This window comes from Mustela lutreola, chromosome 2 (genome assembly GCF_030435805.1).
Source record: "Mustela lutreola isolate mMusLut2 chromosome 2, mMusLut2.pri, whole genome shotgun sequence".
NCBI classification, from domain to species: domain Eukaryota; kingdom Metazoa; phylum Chordata; class Mammalia; order Carnivora; family Mustelidae; genus Mustela; species Mustela lutreola.
In genome coordinates this window covers 109,303,164-109,322,218 of record NC_081291.1, presented here as the reverse complement: position 1 = coordinate 109,322,218, position 19,055 = coordinate 109,303,164, and the positions used below count along the sequence as shown (strand labels likewise).

The 19,055-nt window shown below is 35.4% G+C and overlaps 1 protein-coding gene across 4 annotated transcripts in view; it reads left to right on the top strand.

Moving 5' to 3' along the window:
- The window catches only part of OPA1 (OPA1 mitochondrial dynamin like GTPase), an 89,841-nt gene extending 71,121 nt beyond the window's left edge, over positions 1 to 18,720 (top strand). For all 4 annotated transcript variants that reach the window (XM_059163119.1, XM_059163117.1, XM_059163118.1 and 1 more), the window contains 2 exons: positions 13,217 to 13,284; positions 15,437 to 18,720. In XM_059163119.1, the coding sequence (XP_059019102.1) occupies positions 13,217 to 13,281 (65 nt within the window). In that variant the 3' untranslated portion in view covers positions 13,282 to 13,284; positions 15,437 to 18,720. The remainder of the gene's footprint in view (positions 1 to 13,216; positions 13,285 to 15,436) is intronic.
- Positions 18,721 to 19,055: the final 335 nt, after the last annotated feature.

The following is a 19,055-nucleotide window of genomic DNA, read 5'->3' as shown; positions in this document are numbered from 1 at the left end:
GATTTTTCCTCCTCCCTACTTATTTGCCTTCCTCCAGTGATCGAAAACCTTACTGAGTTACTGCCAGTATTATTTAATTGAGCAGAAGGCAGACTTCCCACTGTAGACAACAGTAGATCAACTGAAATAACCAGTTTAAAAAATAAAATTTGGTAGGGGTGCAGGGGGAGGCACCTGCTTGACTCTTGTCAGTTAAGTGCCTGGCTTCTGCTCAGGTATGATCCCAGGACCCTGGGTTTCCTGGATCCTGGGTTTCCACTGGAGTTCCACATCCAGCTGCCTGCTCAGCAGGGAGCCTGCTTGTGAGGCACGCTCGCTCACTCTTTCAAATAAATAAATCTTTAAAAAAAATTTTCTTATCTGTTTTGATCTGTTCTGCTAAAGGGATTTGGTTCTTTCATAAATACACCATATCTTGTATGATATATATTGTAAGGGTTCAGTGACTATTTAATCATGACCTTTTAATACAGATTCTTTTTTTTTTTTAAGATTTTATTTTTATTTGACAGAGAGAGATCACAAGTAGGCAGAGAGGCAGGCAGAGAGAGAGAGAGGAGGAAGCAGGCTCCCTGCTGAGCAGAGAGCCCGATGCGGGACTCGATCCCAGGACCCTGAGATCATGACCTGAGCCGAAGGCAGCAGCTTAACCCACTGAGCCACCCAGGCGCCCCAATACAGATTCTTTATTAGCCTCCTCTTCGTCCTGGCTTAAAAAAGAGGAAGGAAGCTAACTCTTATCCTAAGGAATCTTTCTAACACTCTGTCCTGCCAGAAAGCGGCCATATCATTTCTCTTGTAGAGCTGCTTGCATTTGCTGTGTTCCTGTCTCTACCCACCCACTCCCTTGCTGACGTCGTGGGAGACGGCTTTCATTCCTTATGAAACCACTTGCTTCTAGGTCACCAGTGATTTCCAATTTACAAAAAAACTTTCATAATTTTTTAAGTTAATTGGAATTGCTTTCATTGTCTTTAACATTCGGGTACATTTTGTGTACTTTTTTGGAATGTTTATTAGTAGAAATTAGTATATTTTTAAAAACGGAAAGATTGGAATGTTTCTCTTGTTGATACAGAGTAAGATAACTTCTTTCTGTTTTGTGTTACCAGTATTTGAGGTCTTTAAGGCATCTGTTCAGGGTAAAAGTAGTTGAATTTTACATTTTGCCTTTGTGAAATATTTTTCATAGTAAGTGAAAATGACAGAGAGACTAAGGAAGATAGCCAAGGATTATTTTTACCTTGAGTCTGCACAGGTGAAGTAGACTTTGCTTTGTGTTATAGCGAGAGAGGGAGAGAGACAGACAGACAACCAAAGAATAAAGTAATCCTCAGGGAGAGTCCTCTGTGTTAGAGAAGTAGTTATTTACACACAGAATTCACATGACAAGCCTGAGCGGTGTGCTTTCCAGGTTATTGATGAGAAAATCCAGACTCAAAATGGGGCATTTAGAATCAAGCACATTTTTCATGGCCTAAGTGTATCTTTTAAAGGCAACATTCAGGGGTATTGATAAATTGGTATATGATGAAAATGGTATTTACTTCTCTGTAATCTTATACAGGCTACTGGTAGTGTTTTATTAGCAAGTGTATTCTTTTTGCCTTAAACTCACATTTTAAATTATTAAAAGTAAGAAAGATAAGAAAGTATTTGTTTCATTCATTTTGAAGTAGGTTTTATTTACATATTGTGATGTGTTTATGAGTGTCTCATTATGTAAAAAGGCCAGTGTGCATATTTTCAGCTAGAACTTCAACTCCTCCCCCCACCCAGGCTAATAATGCTTAACCACTTCCTCCTTACTGAGACCTTACTAGAATGAAGTAGTATCTTTAACGTTGGGATTAAATTGCGATGTGTTTTGGTTTTTGTTTTATGATTTTCTCTCCACTGCTAAGATGGAAAAAAACAACATTTTAGTCATTGAGAACCAAATCTAATCATAGAACAGGCTACTGGCCTGTGAAACACTATGTTAAAAAAATAAAAATTAAGCAAGATATGAATAAATTTTTTTTAAAAGGAACGGTCTTGGAGGATGAATTGGTGCGCACTGAAGACGTAACCTCTGTGAAGTGGGGTTCTCGGGGTAGTTGGAGAGGGGAATTAAAAGCAAAGGAATGTTAACTGTTTACTATTTTGTACATTTCTAAATTTCTTTCTCTAAATAAGCATAATTCAAAATTACCTTAGAAATTTCATATTCTTAATTATTGTATTCATAGAAATGACAAATCTAATTCATGATATAATCAATCTTAAAAGTGACCGATGATTTTCTCAAATAATTTCTTGGTGATTGTGATGACAAGAGACATTTCATGGGACTAGATAGTAATTGCTCATCATGGGGTCTTCCTCAGTAGTTCTGATTCACTTTGAATTTTTCTGATTTCCAGTAAATGCCCACTCTGTCATCTGTAAACAAATTGAAATCTTTCTTGAACTGGTGAAGTTTTCAAGCTCATGCAACCCATGCAAGATAATAGATTTTCCCTGCTTCATTGTTACCTGCTAAGTATGAAAATAGTCCATTTTAATTTCTCTTAGGACAGCTGTTTCGTATCTTCCTTAGTATTGTGCATTGTAGAGATGAGTTTGCTGGTTTTTATTCACTTAAGTTAGATCTGTTTCCTGGATAAAGGAATTCAGGTCTTTCTAAACTTACCTGTTGTGTCTCCTTGAGGCACTACTTCATCCTCTGAGTCATAGGTACAGACTACCTGTCTCCACCAAGTACACTACCAGGATTTCAGATGTTGGTTTTAATCCCTCTTACTATCATAGAACTAGTACATATATTTGCATTGTGGAAAATTAGAAAATACTAGGCATGTGGGTGGCTCAGTCTTTTAAGCTTTTGCCTTTCAACCCCACATCTGGCTCCCTGCTCGATGGGGATCCTGCTTCTCCAATTTCCTCCCGCTCTCCTGTTCCCCCTGCTTCTGCTTGCACGCTCTCTCTCTCTCTCTCTCTGTCTCTCCCATAAATAAATAAAGTCTTTGGAAAGAAAATCAGAAAATATACAGTGCAAAATTTTTAAAACAATTGCCACTACCCAAAGATAACCACTGTAACACTGTATTCTAACAAAAATTTTAATGTGGTCTTAGGGACATAATTTCTGCACATTTCTGGAACCCATTTTTCATGCGGAGATCTTAGCTTGGCTTTCTCTTACACTACCAATCTTCACTACCTTGCCATTGCTCCTATTTCTGGACTCTTCATTTATCAGAGTAAGCGAAATTTCTCCTTTTTTTCTTCATATGGTACTAGTTACTTTAAATAGGTCAGGTATTCCAAAGGATATGTCGTAGCAAAACACACAGAAAATCACTCTGCTTTGAAAGTTAATCCCCACCTTGTATCCAGGACCTTGGCACTTCCTGTGTGTGCTTGTGCCTGTATTTTGTCTGTCCTTTCTCCAAAGATGTTCACATCGGCCCCATCTTAAAGCCACTGGATTGATTCTTGCATGTACTCTGCCTTGATCTTGACTTTCTTATCTAGAAAAACCTTCGAACGTTTGCCTGCTACCTCCACTTTAACCATCCACTCTCTTAACTTTGCAATCTTTTATTCTCACTTCTGCCAAATTTGTTTTTTCCAAGATCGCTGACAGTCAGGAGAAAGCAGTGAGCCAGATGAGCGTTAAGGAATAGAAAGTATATTCTGGTGTAACCGCAGCATTTGGTACTTTGGGATCCACATTCCGCTTGGACCTCTACAACTGTGTAGAGCTTTGTACTTTACAAAACGTGTTACATTTGTCCATGTTCGCCTTGTAAAGGCATATGAAGCTTGTGAGGTATTAGCCCCTGTTGTTCAGATAGGGAAATTAATGATCATTGAGGGAAAAGATTTAGCTAGTTACATAAATATTTATGGCAAAACTGGGGATAACAACATGTGTTAGAGATAGTTTATTTTTGGATTTGTTTTGGGATCTGCTCATCTTTAGTCTTTAGGTTTGTGCTTGTGGGTAACCAAATTCATATGATTTGGCTTCCTTTTTTATATTATTTTCAGTGTGCTAGTTTTGATCCTACTCTCTAAACTAATTATTAAGAATCGAGAACAGTGAATTTGTCTCCTAAAGATGTATGTAATGGTTTCATTCTTCAAAAAAGATAAATATATAGGTTTATAAGACTGTGTGTTCTGCATTGGTCTTTCAATTTTGTGATTATCCTTTTTTGTAGAAAATAAGAAATTGTGACAAAATGTGAAGGTGATTTTCTGAATTAATGATTATATGTAAAACTAATTCTGAAGTTATTTTCATTTCCTTGAGTCTTACTCTGACTGGAACCAGCATCAACAATGATACCTCTTCACAGGGTCATAGTGAGAAATAACTGAGAACTTACGGAATCAGCCTAACAAAACATGAATCCCTGTTAGCTCTTCTTGTGATAAATTTAATAATAATCCTTTGTCCTAGTGCAGCATCTAAGTTAAGAAATATCATTGTATTTCATTTTTGTTTTTCATCTCACTTAGCTCATAACTTTATTGAAACCTGCAATTTTTAGTACCATATTTTTTTATAAGCTTTTGGTAAGGTTCATAAATCAGATTAGTCTTTATTCTCATATTATTTTCTTCTACTTTTAAAGATTACATTAATGAGCTGACTGTTTAAGAATCATTCTCATGATTCATTCATCTGTTACGCCTCCTTTTAAAGCTTCAGCACTGAAGGTCTTTTGACAAACCAATATTTATAACAGTTTGACAGCAGGATGAGGAACAGCGTTTGTCTTTGTAACAGCTTGAAGAAAGACCCTTTCCAGGACCCAGTCATGCAGTTACAATCTTGACCTCTTTCTTATGCTGGGAACATACATACAGCAGCACCTCCCATGTGTTTTCTTGTCCCATTGACTGTCCATTCACTTCCCATCTGTTTTGCAGCCTTAAAGGAACAGAAGGGGCCCTCTTCTTATAAATCTGTCTTCACAGGTGATAAATGATGTCCTGTCTCTTTAAGGGCTGCCTGGGTGGTTTTCTTTTTCTTAAAATGTTTCAACTTCCCTTCTAATAAAATTCAGAATAAGATATATTTTTAAGAAGAAGAGGAAAATAGGAAAGAAAAAAGTGATGGATTATTTTCAAACTTTCTTAATTGATTGGAACCGAATATTTTACTAAAGATTTTTTAGCCTTCTCAATTAATTGCCTCAATCATATTTTAGAAATTGTTTTGATAATTAGATTTTTCTGTGGAGACAAAAGGAATGTATTTATTTTGAAATAGTGTATTTAAACTTTTGTGAGGGACAAATAAAGCAATGTATCATTAATGACTTAGTATGTAGAGTAACTTATAAAGATTTTTTTTTCACCATAATTTGAGTTGATAGATGTAATTAATATGGAACATTTTATGTACTGGATACAGAATAAAATAATTCACAGAAGATGACTATTCATCTTATGCTAGAATCTTAACTTTTACACTGAAAAGACAATCATGAATCCCATAAAAATTTATTATTTTTTCTTCAGTTGCTAAAAAGGAAATGCTTCAAGTATTTATATTTGTATCATTGGATTTTCCAAGCATTGAGCAGAAATAAAAATATTTTTTTCTCCCATGCAGAAATTACTTATAGAAGCCTAATGGGACAAATATCACTCCCCCAAAAATGTTTTTAAATTACTGATTTTAAAAATATTACCAGCATAAAAAGACCACTTCTCAAGTTTTGCTATATTATATGAAACAGCTGCCTAGTGGCACACCTTCCACAAACTAGTTTTTTTAGTTTGTTTGTTGATTCCCTCTCCCGTTTCAAAAAGGGTTTGCAGCAGCTTGCAGAGGTCTATCCTGTACAAAAGGTAGAAATGCTTAAGTGAAAAGTTGGGTGAAAGGAAAGAGAAAGTTAAGGCCCATGAGATCATGTGAAACTTGGGATAAGATTGGTACCCTCTCAAAATACTTGTTTAGGGGTTCTTCTGTTTTGTAAGTAACCTGAAAATTTAGCTCTGAGTTTCCTAGACAGCTGATGCAAAATGGAAAGCAAAGTTGATTATGTTGCTGGTGGCTGTCAGACGCAGCAGTGGCTTAGTGGAAGCATAGGTGTTGCTAGCATACAACACCTGAGGGAAATTTCATCCATCCTCACAGACAGAACACTAAGTTATATGATAGAGTACATCAGATAACTACGTATTATCACGAATTTTGTGGGGCTCTTGGTTTTGGCTCATTGTAGGCTAATAACATAAGTAGTTCTAGGTGAAATCAAAATGATGCAGTCCAGATACATAGCTGTTTGACTTATCTAAAGATGAACTTACGTAGTATCTAATATCCCGCATACAGTCTTTCATACATATGATTTCTTTTTGCAGCTGAGCCTTGTAATAATCAAGTAGTAGAAGGTTCAAGGTTTTATATTCGTTGACAGTAACAAACACCTGGAATGGAGCTACTCTATTAATTAAGGGCAGATCCATAAGCATTAATAATTAGCTGAGATGAAATTACAGGGCCATCTACTTACAAAAAGGAAAGAGCTGAGTGTAAGGCTACTCTGTGTTCATTCATCCTGAAGTCTTGTAGAGAATTCGCTTTAATATATCACGGAAATGTTTTAAGAGGTTTTGATTATATTGGCCAAAAGAGCCTAATAGAAATGCTTGCAGTTAAGAGTTTTTAAAAAGAAAGAGAAAAAGAGGGAGGAAGGGAGAAAGGAAGGCAGGCAGGCTGGCTGGCGGCAAATTTACTAAGAAGTCACTTTGAGCTATTTGTATATTCATTAGACCTAAGTTGTAATTTATCTCATAGACTTTTTAAAAAATCTAATGTTTCTGAAATTATATAGCCCTGTGAGAATAATAATGTTATTTGTGGTTGAATTTTTATTCTGTGCTTAATACTGAATAAATTATAAAAAGTAGTAAGGAGCAAACAAGACAATTAAGTTTAAAAGGATGCAGTTAAAAGATACTATCAGTTAGAATAGTACATTTCAGTTCTGAGTTTTAAAGGAATGCAGGCTTTGAATTCTTCTGGATAGATTCCCTCACATTACAGATAAACGGGCTGTGACATGACTGTGAATGTTAAAGGCAAAGGAAGGGCTAGAAGCCTTGCTTCTGCTGACTACGCTGTCACATAGCTCTTAATCCATTATGTTCTCATCTTTATAAAAACCATATAAAGTTACTACCCCATTGATTATTAGGGGTGTTAGTGCAGGGGTTTCTAACCTTTGTTGTCATGAAACACTCCTTTCATTATATACTCTCAGAAGTCTATGTTTTGGAAGATTTGTCTACAGTAATACATACTTTTTCATTAGAAACATAGTTAAAATTATATCTTCTATCAGACTAAATAATAATTGTTCTGGGAGTAGGCGTAATTCTGGCCAAAGATATCCTGAGATAATAGAAATAACCCAGACAACTCTGCTACCACCTTCAGCAGACCCCTAGAAGTCGGGGACCCCACCCAGCTTTGAAATTACTGTATCAGTCTCAAACAGCTTTCCAGAACATAGGAAATGATGCTTACCTTTTGTTTAACAAGCAGAAATATTCTGTTCATCTTCATTAATAACCCTTTAAAAATAGCCATGCCTGTTTGAAGGGGGAAAAAAACTACAGTGCCAAGATTTAGAGGAGAAGTATGAGATTTAGCAATATACATTTGACTATCTCTTTGGTTTTCCCTCTCATTGACTATAAAAGGTGCTCCATTTTACTTGTGCTAAATCTGTTTTGACTATTCCTTTGAGAATCTTAAATCTGGTCTCTTGTCCACCTTTTTCATCTGTTGGGTATTTTCCTTGTTTCCCTGTATTCTAGATAATTCCTCTAAATACTGAAGTTCTATAGAGCACTTGCAGTATAATTGTCTAATAAAAGGCAAACCTTTTTAGGAACAGCAAATATTACATCTTAAGAATTGTTCCTTTAGTGAACAACTTTTTTACAGCAAAATCTCACCTACAAGATGTCCTCATCTTGGTACAAAGTAGGTTTGCAGCATCTTACAAAACAGTTCTGTTAAGGTACATTTTGATCTTTGGATGTGTGGTTTGCTTGAAAGTACACTGCATTAGGAACTTTGCAGTTCGTTTCTCTGTGCTTTCTTTAAAAACCTCAGAAGTTGTAAAAGATTTATTTCAGTGCATATAGTAGTGTTTTGTGTGTGATTCTTTGTTCCTATTCTAAACTGTTATTAACCACTGAAGTGAACCTTCTCCCTGGTTTGGTCTTTTGGTATTCACAGTGTATTCAAAACCTAATTACAGATTAGTCTATATTTGAGACTTTTAGAGCAAGTATCAGAAGATTCAAAAAGAAATCCAGAGTAGCAGTATCATTTCATGTGGAGATAAAGAGACCCAAAACATGAATGGGTGTCAAGTCATCTGAAGAAAAGAAAAAAGAGAAGGAACTTCATTCACTGAGACGGATGGTTTATGAGGTGGGGATTATGGGAATATTCATGACTCAAGAAGCACAATGAATTGATGTTTGAAATAGTTCATCTTTTAAGTAAACATTGGATAAATGGAAAGTAGACTCCGTATTCACTATATGTAGAATTGCCTATTTCGGAATCGAAATAGCAGTTCAAACAGAAATAGTGGTTTGTTAATCCCTTCCTGAGTTGGTTTAATTTATCAAGTTAATCTGAAATTTTATAAGAATTCTCTAGCTATAAATATTTAATGCAAATATATAATAGAAAAAGGAGTTTGTTTTGTAATTAGCTATGCTAATCTGTACACAAATTTCTATGGGAAAATAATTTCTAAATAGCAAAATAGTTAAGTGAAGTTAGATCTTGGAATTTGAAAACACTAATACTGGGACTTTAATTTGGAAGGATCAGAAAGTAAAAAGTTTTAGTTGCTAACACTTAAACTTATTTTTACAGATAACCCTATTTCCTGTATGCAGTTAGATGACAGTTTGTATATAAGAAGAGCTGAAAACTTAGAATTTAAAATGAATGAATTCAAATATAAGAAATAATATTGTTTATTATTGGTAATATAGCTTCTTTGCAAACAATGAAATCTGTCTACTTTCTAAAACTCTTTGTGTGTGTGTGTGCGTACGCGCACAGTCAGCATAGTTTAGTCTTCTTAATAAGGTGAAATAATCAAATTGATGTTTCTCTTTACACTGGTAATATATTGTTAGATCTGAGTATTCTCTTCTGTATTGCTTATATGGTTTGGGTGACCCACCAGCTGTCCTTGACCTTCGTATGTACCCTGCCTCCTGTTCCCAGGGTGGCTCTAGTTCTGGCCTCTGCTCCTGACTTCTGTCCTCTTGGTCATTGGCATCATACTCAGGAAGCCTATTAAGTGATATTTTCCTTCTTAATAACCTATAGCCTTTATTTTTTGTGCTATACTTTTGGGAACTTCGCTTACTACCTGTCGAGTATTTGTTGAGCTTGTATATTGAGTCTGACATTGTTGTAGATGCTGAAATTTTTTTGTCCAGTTCCATACTTTTGTATTATTTTCCAAGGATTTCTTCAAATGCGTGCAGATCTAGTCCTCCTTAAGAAGTAATAGTATTTATTATATGTTTCTTAGTCATTCTTAGGCACATACTTGGGAGCATGCTTGGTAACTAGTCCATTCCCTAACTTTTACCACAGTGTGTCTTACTTCACATAGAAGGTAAATCTTAAAACAAACACACTTGAAATAACAGCGTTTGTTTTGTTACCATTTAGAGTGTGTATATGGTAACAGATCTGGTATGTTTCTGAATTAGAGCGATGTCAAAGCTACCTCTCCAGGATTCATGTCCTTGTCTTTGGCAGTGACACCTTTGGTCTATGAGGACCAAATGAAACGTGGGATTTAAAATCATTCCAAATATAGTAGACACTTCATAGACTTAGAATGAGGTAGGTAGGAGGTGATCAAAGAGTTCTTCTCAAAGGCAGGATAGCATCTGTATCCCCCCAGGTCACTCCATTAAGTGCACTGTATTAATTAAAGGAACAAACACAGAAATAAATTTTTAAATTTAATGTAAAAAGGGTACATTTATTACAATTACTCTTTTTTTTTTTTTTTAACTTGAAATGTTTACCTCCACCCTCTCTTCTCTCTTCTCTTCTACCCCCATTACTTCCTGGTTACTTACTTAAATACTCTTTGTGTCATTCTTGGGATTTCAGAGTATAGTGGCACAGTGTCCTGATATTCTAATTGTAAAATATGTAAAAACAGCTTTTTGGAAGGGAAATTTGGCAATTTTATTCTGTGGTTTTCTTACTAAAGTTAATTAGATAAGCCTTTTACTGTCATTTGGAAAAAAACACTGCTTATCTCTAATTTTAGAAGAATTTGAGTTTGATTCAGACTCCACAGTTAGCTGCCTGCATCTGAGTAGCCCTTGGTTTCTTTCAATACAAATAGATTTTGCTCTGAACAGTCTCTAGTGAGTGATGCTGCTATACTACCCACTTTCAGGGCGTCTGTCCAGCTGAGGATAGAGGTCATGGACAGGGCAAAAGGATGGATAGAGCTGGCCCTGCAGCTGCCCGATTGTACGCAGATCGTGGAGAAGATAGAATCAGATTTCCTTTTCATACAGTACAGCTTTCCCAAGTTGAGGTGGTTCTCGGTGAAATGTTAAGAGGAGCTGCCAAGGCTTTAAACACCTGATATAGATTTCCATATGTTGTGCCATTTAAGCCAGATGATTTTTTAAATACCCTGTTCATTTCCAAAATTCTATGAGACAATTTAGAAAACTCCTTTTCGGGGCACCTAGGTGGCTCAGTGGGTTAAACATCTGCCTTCGGCTCAGGTCATGATTTCAGGGTCCTGGGATCGAGCCCCACATTGGGCTCTCTGCTTGACAGGGAGCCTGCTTCCCCTCCCCTCTGCCTGCCTCTCTGCCTGCTTGTGATTTCTGCCTGTCAAATAAATAAATAAAATCTTAAAAAAAGGAAAGGAAAGAAAACTCCATTTCTCCTACTCTCCCCTTTTTTTAAAAAAAATTCTTCAGCTGATGAACTGCTCTACATGGAACTCTCTAAATACTCGCTGAAGAAAATGGGTGAAACTGTTTCTAAGCAACAAATGAATTAATTTTAAAAATAAAAATACAGCCTTATTTTGAGAAAGGTTGTATATTTTTGGTTTGACTGTTTATAGTCAAAAAGTAGACTAAACTTCCATGAGATGGGTTGGGATTATTTTTTCAGGTTTCACATACAAGGAATTCTTGCCACCTCTGTAATAACTATTCTCATGTTGGCTCAGTAAATAGTTGGATTAAAACAATATACTTTTTTTTCCTATATCTAGATTTTATGTTAGTCTCAGACTAATACCAAGAGGTAGAAGTGTTAAATCACTGGCAAAAAAAAAAAGATGAAGACGTTATGTTCTTGATCTGGAACCATATAGGCTTTGTTGAGTTCCTATAATGCTAATAAGAATTCGTGAAGAGGACAGGTCTTCCTTTCTTTGGATGTTCATCAAAACTACTGTCTCACTGGTAGAAATACTTATGTCTTCAGTTGCAGATTCTTTATTTTTTTTGACTTTTTTTTTTAAGATTTTATTATTTATTTGACAGACAGAGATGACAAGCAGGCAGAGAGGCAGGCAGAGAGAGAGGAGGAAGCAGCCTCCCTGCTGAGCAGAGAGCCTGATGTGGGGCTCGATCCCAGGACCCTGGGACCATGATCTGAGCCGAAGGCAGAGGCTTTAACCGACTGAGCCACCCAGGCACCCCAGATTCTTTATTTTTAAATATAAAAGATATAAATGTTGAGGTGCTTGGGTGGCTCAGTCACATGAGTATCTGAAACCTGAAGTTTCAGCTCAGGTCATGATCATGAGATGAGCCCCGCATCAGGCTCCATGCTCAGCACAGTCTGCTTGAGATTCTCTCCCTCTCCCTTTGCCCCTTCTCCTGCTTGAAAGCATTCTTGCTCTCTCTAAAATAAGTAAATGAATAAATAAATAAATTTCTTAAAAGATACTAATGTTGAAAATCAGTGGTTTTTCTATAGCTATAATGCAGAATACTTTACAGTTTTGTTTCTAGATCAATAGTTTTGAACCAGTCACTTTACTTTAATTGATAATTCCCACTAATATATAGAATTGTATTAAAAGAACAAAAATATTTGTCACTGTGCTTACCACAAACTATATTTTGAAGGAGGAGTTGCATTATTAAGTTGGCAATGAAGTAGAATAAATCACAACTTCCATTGTTTTTAACATTTGGAAATTCACATGTATTGTGACTAAGGTATATCTATGAAGGAAATCTTTATATTTCATAGAGAAGTTATAGATTTTATTTGGAAGTCTATGAACATGAAAACCTAAAATCAAATAAAATAATGTAAGTCTGTCTTCAGTGCCTGCAGTGTTTTTAAACTATATTCATTTATAGCTAGAAAAGTACCTTTTTTTATGTATTTTTGAAGTGTTTTGCCCTTTTCATGTTTGTTGCAAATATTTCCTGCAATTTCTTTGATTTACTTTGACATATAAAGTATGCATTTTAATGTGGTCTTACTGGTAATCTTACCCTTTGTAACTTTTCCCATTTATTCTAGAAAGTCATTTTCCAGTCTAAGGCCTGTTCAATGCTCACTGTATTCACTTTTAATTTTTAAAAATGGTTTTTTATTTTATTTTATATTTTTCTTTGTTCCAGATATTGCTAACTGAGTCCTGGGTTGGACTCCAGAGAATCTGAGAATTCCCTAAAATTCTATACACAATTACATACGTATCTATACATACATTTTTCTGTGTAAGATTCCATAACTCTTACTACATTCTGAAAGGGGTCTATCACAAACCCTACGGGCCCCTTCCCAGAAAATTGTTGTGAGCTACTACTGTAATTTATCTTAATCTTTTTTCGATATAAGGTGGTATGGGATGCTAAAGTAATTTTTTTCCCCTTTCCCCTAATAGAGTATCCCAGAACATTTATTGGACAATTGTATATATTTTTTAAATTTTTTATTTAAGAGACAGAGATCACAAGCAGGCTCCCTGCTGAGCAGAGAGCCCGATGTGGGACTTGATCCCAGGACTCCGGGATCATGACCTGAAAGCAGAGGCTTTAACCCACTGAGCCACCCAGGCACCCCTGGACAATTATCTTTTACGATTTGTGTTGCCTTGAAAAATAAATTCACTTTTAACTAATTTGTTATCTTTTTTCTCTGCAGAAAAAGTCAGAGAAATTCAAGAAAAACTTGATGCTTTTATTGAAGCTCTTCATCAGGAGAAATAAATGGTAATAAGTAGAAGTCCTCCTACTGCATTGGTACTGACTAGATGCAAAATTTGTATTTTTTAACTTTTTATTATAGTTTATCATTATAGTTGACTATATTTTGCTTGTCCTTAATAACAGTTTTAGTGTGATTAAATAATTTTAATAGCAGGAATCTCTGAAACTAATGCTACATTTCATACATGTAATGTCCCTTTTAAATACTTGATTGTCTTCTGACTGAACTAAAAATATCCTCTAGAACTCATTTTGAACAGAACAAAGGTAAACAAAGCTCTAAGCTGTTTCATAATATGCATGTGGCTCGTAAGTGTTCTGCATGTAAAGACTTGGACTGTAGCCCTCATTATTTTATTGCTCATTGTTCACATTCAGTAGGTAATTATGTGTATGTTAAGTTGCAAAGCATTTATTTGGCTTGACTAGTAATCCTGAAAATTTTCCTAAATCTTATTCTCTTATGTTTAAAAATATTTCTGTTGTTTAAAAGAACTCAGATAGCCTTAGAATGTAGTACTCTTCTGAATGTGTGGACTCTTGTCTAATTCTGTAGTCTGGCATCGGAAGCATGTTCCAAATAAAGTATTACATATTTAAAGACTTGCCTTAGTAGCTTAGTAACCTGCTGATTATTGCTAAAGAATTATAATTAGTAAGTCTTTTGCTTTTACTGAAGAAATTGAGAAAGGGAAAATGCTGTAATTAAGCCATTATTGTGTATTTAAAATATTTAATTAATCACTTCATTTGTTAGCCTTGCCCTGTAGGCAGCATGCAACACATTCAGAACTGGAAGGAATAGAAAAGTGAAAGATTCCCTCCCTAGCTGCATTCATTTCAGGACAGGCCTTTAGCCAGACTACCTGTTTTCCTCTATTGGAAGGACAGTATCTTTGAGAAAGCAAGCTAGAAAAGGAAGCACAGCTCAGATCCTTCTCATCAGAATAGCATCCCAGCAATGAATGAGGGAGGAAGGAGTTAGAAACTGGCTTTCTAGTAATGCTTTGTTATTTTGTTCTGTCTCCCTGAAGTTAAGACAGATGTATATATGGATGTATACAAAATGTATCTAGAAACTAAGTATCAATCATCTTGAACACCATCCAAAAGTAATTCATTGTTTTTAAGTGTCTATGTTCATAAATTATTTTATACAACTTCAGTGTCTGAAAATTTTCTCTTAAAGCTATAAGGTTGTTATATCTTCCTTGCTGTCATAATTACTATGAGTAATTAATGTTAGAAATAAACATTTTGAGAGCTTTTTTGATTTGGAGATTCTCCTCTTCAGCACCAATGCTCTCTTGAAGTTTTTGTTAATAAATGTGGTTCAGGGCTGGGGCAGGGGGTGGAGAAAATTCATGAAAATTACAGAAGCCCATTAAAAATAGAAGCTTTATTTCTGTCTTTAATAAAATGAAGAAGCCTAAAGCCAGCCAGTGTTTTACATAATGGTCAATGTCACTTCCCTGAGCTGGTCAGTGTGACATCTTGGTGTTACCGTTGATTCTGAGAACATTCCTTTTCCTGCCAGAGTGTCTGTGTCAGGTGGAGTCCAGGGCAGTCCCAAGAGCTAAGTTGTAATGATATTTGTCTATGAGGAAACCACCCCAACTTTCATTCTTCCTTACTTGTCTTTAGTCTCTAAGGCCCTTCCCAACCCTTGGGATTTATAATCCTGTGAACTGTTGTTAGTAATTCTATTTTGTAGTCTGCAAAGCTAATGAAAAGAGTAAACGTGGCAAAATGGTAGTAGCCTTGCTTCATTCTGACCATTTTATAAAAGTTACCAGGAACGAACTTTAAAGAATAGTTTCTTAATGATAGGGTTCCTCAGCCTGATGGTTTTTAAGTTCATTCTGATAATTGCTGAAGAGGTTTATACCCAACACAGTCATACACAGTTTCCTTCTGCTGATTGGTTTTAATAGGTTTTTAAATTTTTGCCATAAAAAATAAATTACAGCATTTTTTTATTTACACATCATGTTAATAAAATTGTTCTATTGTTACATTAGGTGATATTTTGAATTTAATAAAACTAGCAGACAGGCAGTTAAGCTTCAGTATTTTTATAATCATGCAGTAATAAAGTTTAGAAATTTTGTATTTGCCTCATACCTTAATTTATCAAATGTGTTTATTTTTGCAGAATCCTACCAATAATATAATCACCTCTGCATACATGTGAAGAAAGAAAACGTCAAGGTCTCTTGTCCTGCCTTTTTTCCTTTCCTTCTGCTATTCCACCTTTTTAAACATAAAATAAAGTCATGGGATAAAAATAATTTATGCGTGTTCGAGGCACTTTAACCATCAGTTGCCTTTCGAATGCAAGAACAATGGAAATGGCATTAAAATCCTATTTTATTTTATTGAAGTGACAAAGTGAGATAATACAAGTGGTGTGGCAGTTAGATTCAGTCCTTGAAGATAAGAAGTCTGCTCTCCTGCTTGTCTCATTTGTGGTGGCACGTGTTCAACTAATTCATTAGCTCGTGTTACTCAGTGTCAGTTTTTTTCTGGGGAAAAAATGCCAGATGTTGTGAAGAGCTATCAATTGTATATAATATGATGGTAACCCGCTAAGTTGTTGTCTGTTTTTGTAATGCTCTATATGCAGTAGCTATCTGATTATGAAAATTCAGTTTACATTTATCATGTGAAAGAGGACTAGCTAACAGAAGAGTGCCTCAAATAGGTGAATTCGGATTTCAGCAACTTGCTCGCTAAGGGGGCTGCCTTAGAAGCGAAGTCGGTAGCAGCTTCCCTGGTTGCTTCCGTTGACAGTTTCATCCTTTCTGTACCCATTTTGGATGTTGTATAGGTAAGTCGGTGTTCTGTTAACCATGGGTGTTTTGAACCTGTGGACAGAGCTACTGGGTTGTGACACAGGGTAAGGAAGATAAAGAATAATCAGTTGACTGACTTCGTTGAGACTGTTACCAAGCACTTCTGGTGGGCTTCAGGAAAAGGCTTTCTGTCACAAGACTGTTTTAAAAAGAAATTATTTCAACCGAATAACGTTGACCATCTCCCTCTTAGCCGACCGTGTAAAAAAAAAAAAAACATAAAATTTGATTCACTGCAGTTTAGTTACTGTACCCTCACAGCATTTTTGTGTGTTTCATACAAATACTTTTTTATTGGCTCAAGGACCTTAAAGCAAAGAAATATGCTATTTTGGGCTTAAAATCTCTTTCTCGTTTATCTCTGCTCTTTGTTGCCATTTCATTAAGCCTTTATTATTCTAATAAAAGTGCCCATTGTGTGACAGTTTTATTTTATAGTTTACTTAATTTTACAGCTATTTTAGAATTATGTTTTGGTAACAGTGTCCTTGCTACCCCACTTTTTTTTTTTTTTTTTTTAATTTAGCATCAATATACTCTTCATTGTGATTTCTCTAAGATCTGAGGACATTTAATATACAAAGTTGGAAGGATATCACAGACTATTTCAGAAATTGAGAATTCAGTTAATATTTGTTCTATACTGTTTGATAAGAAAGGTAGATCCAGCTTTATTCAGCTGGTAGCAATCTACATTGTTACTTGGTAGATGAGAGTCAAGAACATTTCATGTGTCTTTAACCTCTAGAGCTGATGGATGAACAGAAAAGGAATAAATACACACACACACATACACACACACACACACATGTTCTGTGCTGAGTTTAGAGATGACCTCACTGGTTAACTCCCTCTAACTATGCTGTTTGGTGGTAACTCCTCACTGAAGCAGGCACCGTGCAATTATTAATATTTTTGTAGTTGTAAAATACAGCCACTTTACAACTATAAATCTGTTTCTAAAGAAATAGGACCATGTTTATTTGTATATGCTATGGATAGGAAAAAAATACTCTCAGCTGTATTTCTATAGCTTTTTTCCGAGCAGAGGGTTAATGTTAAGTCAGTACTTTTTCACATCTCTTTATGTAAATACAAGAAACAGTGATGGGTGTCTTCATTTTTGAGATCAGTATTTATAAATTAAACACAAATAGATGATAAAAATTAATGTGATTAAAAATCCCATGTAAGAGTCCAGACACTCCCTCTCATCCCCCACACTAATATGACTTCTTTCTTTCATGGGCTACATTTTTTTTTTCTTTTTAAGCTGATCTCATTCTAAGCATGCCTCCCCTGCCCCCTACCCCTTGGAAGTTAGGTTGATGCAGATGTTATTTAAAGAAAAAATAAAATTCAGATTCTCAACAGTAAATCCTGTGTGTTTTGTCTGTAACTCAAAAAATTACAAATGATTCAAATATAAACAAATCACTTCAGAAACTGAATATACAGGAGTTAAGTTCTAACTTGACCAGGAATCATTTGTTTTAGGGCAGAATTTGCCAAGAATAGGGTGAACAAAGCCCTGTATGGAAGACTGAACAACTAAGTAGATGATATCTATAATTGACTCGGTCAAGGTGTCAGTTTTAAAACTCCATATTCGTAGGCAGTACACAACAGGAAATAAGCCCTTCTTGCTGCTTCACAGTTGAATCCACTGAGCTCTAGCTATCGGTGGAGCAATCCGCCTTTCTTAGTGGCTTCATTATATTCTCTCTTCTTTGTATTACCCCCCTTTTTCAGACTTTACCCCAGTGGACTCCTTCCACAAATAGTTTGGCCTCCAAATGGAAATAAATAGTGTAAAAATGAGTAGGGAACATTGCAGAGAGTGATACTTCCTCACCGTATAATTTGAGAAATTTACATATGATGGTAAGATTCAGAGTGTAGGCTTAAACGGTAAATTCCTTAAGTAGTTAATAATTTTATATTTATTTATTTCAGATGTATTTATCTTAAAAAAGAAATAATGGTATTTTAGTTTTCCACTGAAAGGGATCAAAACAGTGCTTTTTCTCTCAGTTCTCTAAGCTAGTGTTGGCTGTAGTTTCAGGTACTTAGCAGTGTAGAGATGTGCTTACAAATATACTTACTTTTGAATGGTCATGGCTATGTGTTTAAATATTTAAAACTTAACCTTGTTTTTACTTGTGCACTGTGAATGAATTATTTTTTAAAACCTTCGTGCTCCATGTAGTTGTTATTGCAATTTTATTTTGCCGGTGCTTAATTAAGGTCATTTGTATAGATTAGTAATTAAAGATCTTTAAATCATGTTATAATTTGATATTGGAGAGCATCTTTTAACTTTTCTCTGTATTAACGAGGAGATGAGAGAGAGAAGAGAGAGACCTGTGCACCTAGACTCATAATTTGACCTCATAGTGTAACCAAATTCATGGTCTCATAAGCCTCTTAATGTGGCTCTTTTCTGAATACTCATATTTCACATGCTTCACATTTCACCATTGTAATCCATGGTCAAACAATGCCTTTTTTCATGTCTTGATATTTGTCAAAACATTTTGGTATTTTCTCTGATAAAATATATTAAAAATGTCTTTTAATTGGATTTTGCTGCCATGGCCATCATTTTCATTAATGATGCTAGCTCGCATGTTCATTTGTACAGGAGGCTTACTGGAAAATCATACCCAAGTCTTAGAATGGGAAGAAATTGAGGATCCCTTACTTCCATCTACCACCTTGTTATGAACTCCTATTTCTCTTTTTTTTTCTTCCCAGAACTTTGTTCCTAAGTGATGCTTATTAAATGTTTGTTGATCATTTGATGTGTAAAATAAGACAGAGTAGAGGAGTGCCTTCTCCAGGATTCCTATGGTTGGCTGAAGTCAAAACTAGGGAAAGACTCAAAGTCATGATCACTTCTATAAGTAGTACATTCTA